Below are 5,191 nucleotides of genomic sequence, written 5' to 3' on the forward strand. Positions count from 1 at the left end.
GATTAGTGAGGTCGGGCACTGATGTTGGCCGATTAGGTCTGGCTCGCAGTCGGCGTTCCAATTTATCCCAAAGGTGTTCACTGGGGTTGAGGTCAGGCCTCTGTCAAGTTCTTCCACACCGGTCTAAACAAACTATTTCTGTATGGACCTAGCAATTTCTGTATGGACCTTGCACGGGGCATTGTCATGCTGAAACAGTAAAGGGCCTTCCCCAAACTGTTGCCACAAAGTTGGAAGCACAGAATTGTCTAGAATGTTATTGTTTGCCGTAGCGTTACGATTTCCCTTCACTGGAACTAAGGGACCTCCCCAAAACATGAAAACAGCCCCAGACCATTATTCCTCCTCCACCAAACTTTACAGTTAGCATTATGCATTGGGGCAGGTAGCATTGTCCTTGCATCCGCCAAACCCAGATTCCTGTCGGACTGCCAGATGGTGAAGCGTGATTCATCACTCCAGAGAACGTGTTTTCGCTGCTCCAGAGTCCAATGTTGGCTTGCTTTACACCACTCCAGGCGACGCTTAGCATTGCACATGGTGATCTTAGGCTTGTGCGCAGCTGCTCGGCCATGGAAACCCATTTCATGAAGCTCCCGGCGAACAGTTGTTGTGCTGATGTTCCAGGGGCAGTTCAGTAGTGAGACAATTTTTACGCGCTACGCGCTTCAGCACTTGACGTTCCCATTCTGTGAGCTTGTGTGGCCTACCACTTCGCGACTGAGCCGTTGTTGATCCTAGATGTTTCCACTTCACAATAACAGCACTTACAGTTGGCCCGGGGCAGCTCTAGCAGGGCAGAAATTTGGCAAACTGACTTGTTGGAAAGGTGGCATCCTATGACGGTGCCACGTTGAAAGTCACTGAGCTCTTCAGTAAGGCCATTCTACTGCCAATGTTTGTCTATGGACATTCCCTGTCTGTGTGATCGATTTTAACACCTGTCAGCAACGAGTGTGGCTGAAAAAGCCAAATCCACTAATTTGAAGGGGTGTCAACATACTTTTGTCTAAATAGTGTATTTGTCAGCTCATACCGCAGTTACACCTCCAAAACATCCGCTATGCGGATATCTGCCAACACAGGTTAGCGCTCAATCGGATTGAATCGAGGCCTTACAGTAGATAGGATATAAAGTATAGTTCAAATTAATATCATTCAAGTTCATGGCTCTACCGCAAGATAATTCAAATAGTTTGGGGTAAGCTTGGGATGCCTATGTATCTTGGTTAAGGTCTCCTCCAGCTAAATGTGTTTGTGCTCCTGTCCTCTCACAGGTCCTGGAACAACCTGTACTGTGTGCTGAAGCCTGGTCAGCTGTCTGTCTATAAGGACGCCAAGAGCATCAGCCATGGCTCCACCTACCACGGAGAGGACCCTCTGTCGCTCGGCAACGCCAGTTGTGAAGTCCTGACCAACTACAAGAAGAAGAAGCACGTATTCAAACTGAGGCGAGGATCCCGGAGTCTCTCAGTTTACATAGTTCACATCAGTGGAGGCTGCCAAGGGGAGGAACGGCTCATAATAATGGCTGGAACGGAGCGAATGGAATGGCATCAAAACACCTGGGAACCATGTGTTTGCTGTATTTGATACCATTCCGCCCATTCCGCTCCAGCCATTACCGCGAGACCGTCCTCCCCAATTAAGTTGCCGACCAACCACCTGTGATTCACACGCTCCGTTAATTGCACTTTTTGTTTGAATTCCGTACTGAATGTTGTTCATTTTGGGCTGTCTCTCTTCCAGGCTTGGCGATGGTAGTGAGTACTTGTTCCAGTGTAAAGAAAAGGTGAGTTCTTCATGCACTTCTAAATACTCATGTTATACTATATCAGTCAGTCAATCAGTCAGCAAAATACAGCTCTGTTGAACCATCTAAAAGATCAGCTTTCTGCTCTTTCTGGAATTAAATCACAGTGCAGCTGTGTTACATCTGTCAATGTATTAGGAACGTTAAATATTGTAGCAATCTTAACCCCAACACCCGAATGCAATGAAATATATTGAACATAAATGGTTATTTCAGAAGGAGCTGGATCTTTGGACCCAGGCGATGGAGAAGGCAGTGAAGCCCCTGGCGCAGGAAGAGGTAGGACCCTCAGGGTCCGCAGGGGCCCGGGCCCACAGCTTGCCCCCTCCTTCCTCCTCCACCACCACAGAGCCAGCGAAAGACAAGAAAGACAAGGAGAAGAGGGGGTTCAGTCGCTTCACAAAGAAGAAGTGAGGACTGACTGACGATATTTCCGTCACATGGGCAGAAGTAGTGTACAATCAGTAAGACAGATTTTTATCACCTTAAAATATTGATTTTTTTTTTTTACAATAAAATACATGAGATATTGTCGTTTTTAGATTTAAACCTTCGCTCATGCTGCGGAGTGTATTTAAAGCCAGTGTAGCAACGCAAATGTCCACCTTTTTCTTTCTCTTTTTGTTTCCTCTTTGACTAAATATGCTACTTTTAAATAGTTAATTAAAAGCACAGGAATGTTCTTTTGACACTCAACTGAAGAATGTTTGTACATTTGGAGCTCATGTCATAAAATCATCAGGTTTGGGTATGGTAGCTATTTTCTTTGTAGAGCTTTGTAAATGCTATTTTAGCTAATTCAATGATAGGCCTAGTGTTGCCTGAAAGAGAGTGAGACATTGTACAGTGCTGCACAGCACAATACCTGCATGCACGACAAGTACAACAGCAAGTATGCAAACTAATTGTCCTATGCACTGTGAAAGCCAAATAACATTACCGAAATTGGATGTTATAGACTGTTTTAGCTGAGATGATGAAAGTAACACAATTGAAAGACAATAATGATACCTTATTATTGTCGTGCTTTTACCTAAAACAAAAATCAACTCAATTACTTTCAAACATGACTTTTACCAGAATAGCACTGTGGCCATCTCTGTTGCTGAGAACTTGAAATAGCCTATGCCTAAAACACCTGTGTATCGAATCTCATATCTATACACAGTACCAGTCAAAAGTTTGGACACACCTAGTCATTCAAGGCATTCTCTCAACCAGCTTTGAATGAGGTGGTGTGTCCAAACATTTGTCTGGTACTGTATCTAAAGATGCATGTTTTTTTTATTTTTTATATGGTGCTATAGTGTCGTGATATTATTCGGGCTCTTCAATCAGCTCTGCTTTAGCCAACCTCTGCATAGCGGTTGTTTTTGACAGTGTAGGTGATGGAACTGTGTTAGATTTGTCAAATCCACATCCTCTATGCGAGTGTCTGCTATTGCCGGTAAACGCTTGATCTGATTGAATCTAGGACTCACACTCAAACTAGACCAACCCGATTGGTCTTTTACTTTGGACTGCAGAGACATATGCAACTGATTCTATCACACTTTGTTTGGTTTCACTCAAAACATCTTCAATTACATAAATCGGAGACAGAAATACTTTTTTAGTCTGTCAAATCGAGGATAAAAATTGGGGGTCAATCAAATCTAAATTGCTTTTCCAAAACCCACACAGTATGAAAATTCATAATGGAAGAATGTGTCAAAATGAATGTATGTATGTATGTATGTATGGAAATACAGAAAGCGTTGAAGACGGGTAAAGACAACGATGTGCAATGTGGAAAACCAGAAAAAAAAGTATTTAATTTGAAATCGACCGTCAGAATATTCAAATTTCATTTTTTTCCCCTCAATGACATTAGTAAAGTTAATGATACATATTTTAAAAAGGAATCCATTCTCAAATATTTTCTTTTACTTCACCTAAATCTATACATGTACAGTATATAATGGAACTAGGAAAATATACTCATATATTTGACTACTGACAGTCCAACATTGTTTGTGTAGTTTGTTTTTCCTTTGTAATCAGGTATACCCCCTTCCTTTGTGCTGGTTGGTTGGTTGCTGGTGTGTGATATCGAATGCCAAAACAAAATGACCTATTTACAGAAAATATTCAGACCCCTGGACTTTGCCCACATTAAGTTACACCCTTATTCTAAAATGGATTTAAAAAAAAATATATATATATATATATATATATATATATTCATATATACATAAACATACAACCCTATAATGACAAAGTGAAAACAGGTTTTTAGAACATTTTATTTAATACATTTGCAAAACAGACACCTTATTTACACAAGTATTCAGACCCTTTGCTATGAGACTCGAAATTGAGCTCAAATGCATCCTGTTTCCATTGTATCATCCTTGAGATGTTTCTACAACATGATTGGAGTCCACCTGTGGTAAATTCAATTGATTGGACATGATTTAGAAAAGGCACACACCTGTCTACATAAGGTGCCCACAGTTGTCAGAACAAAAATCAAGCCAAGAGGTCGAAGGAATTGTTCGTAAAGCTCAGAGACAGGAATATGTTGAGAAACAGATCTGGGGACGGGTACCAAAAACATTTCTGAAACAGGTCCCCAAGAACAGTGGCCACCATCATTATTAAAATGGAAGAAGTTTGGAACCACCAAGACTCTTCCTAGAGCTGGCCGCCCGGCCAAACTGAGCAGTTGCAGGAGAAGGGCTTTGGTCAGGGAGGTGACCAAGAACTCGACGTTCACTCCAGCAGAGAGCCAGAGTTCCTCTGTGGAGATGGGAGAACCTTCCAGAACAACAACCATCTGGAAAAACAACAATGTGGAAAAAGTCAAGGGGTCGGAATACTTTACGAATGCACTGTACATGTCACATTGTAATCCATTTTGACACTAGAATAAATGTTTTACTGAAATTGATACTACATAGGTTGTGTCCAAAACGCGAAGTTGCTTTTTAGGGGTAATCACTCTAAATCGAATTGACCCCAAACCTGCTACACATTGCCTTTTAAAATGTACTGGCTGTACTGTCCCTCTAGATCCTTCATCCATTACACTTTCCCACCCTCACATCTACTCACCACATACTAAACTCAACGTCTTGATCTTCCAGTCCTCTGTGTAGTGGTTTTTAAAATCAGCATTTTCTACTCTCTACAAGCTATGTAAAATATCCCAAAATGTTGACAGAAAATGTCTATTACATTGAGAGGTGAACTTGAAAATAAACTCATAAACCGATAGTTTGGAGTTACTGTATGTTCCCCCCAGGCAACACACACACTGGGTAGAGAGCAAGGTGAGCAGCGGGGTCAGCCGCCATAAGGGTGCCTTGCTTGAGTAAATTCAAAGCTCAAACGAGG

General features: G+C 41.9%; 1 protein-coding gene across 3 annotated transcripts in view; it reads left to right on the top strand.

Moving 5' to 3' along the window:
• sptb (spectrin, beta, erythrocytic) overlaps positions 1-3,997 on the top strand; it is a 58,016-nt gene extending 54,019 nt beyond the window's left edge. For 2 of the 3 annotated variants that reach the window (XM_036954603.1, XM_036954605.1), the window contains 3 exons: positions 1,278-1,451; positions 1,750-1,792; positions 2,030-3,997. In XM_036954603.1, coding sequence (XP_036810498.1) covers positions 1,278-1,451; positions 1,750-1,792; positions 2,030-2,227 — 415 coding nt within the window. In that variant the 3' untranslated portion in view covers positions 2,228-3,997. The remainder of the gene's footprint in view (positions 1-1,277; positions 1,452-1,749; positions 1,793-2,029) is intronic. The other variant, XM_036954604.1, reaches the window with a different exon arrangement.
• The last annotated feature ends 1,194 nt before the right edge of the window (positions 3,998-5,191 follow it).

Source organism: Oncorhynchus mykiss, chromosome 19 (assembly GCF_013265735.2).
Source record: "Oncorhynchus mykiss isolate Arlee chromosome 19, USDA_OmykA_1.1, whole genome shotgun sequence".
NCBI lineage: Eukaryota > Metazoa > Chordata > Actinopteri > Salmoniformes > Salmonidae > Oncorhynchus > Oncorhynchus mykiss.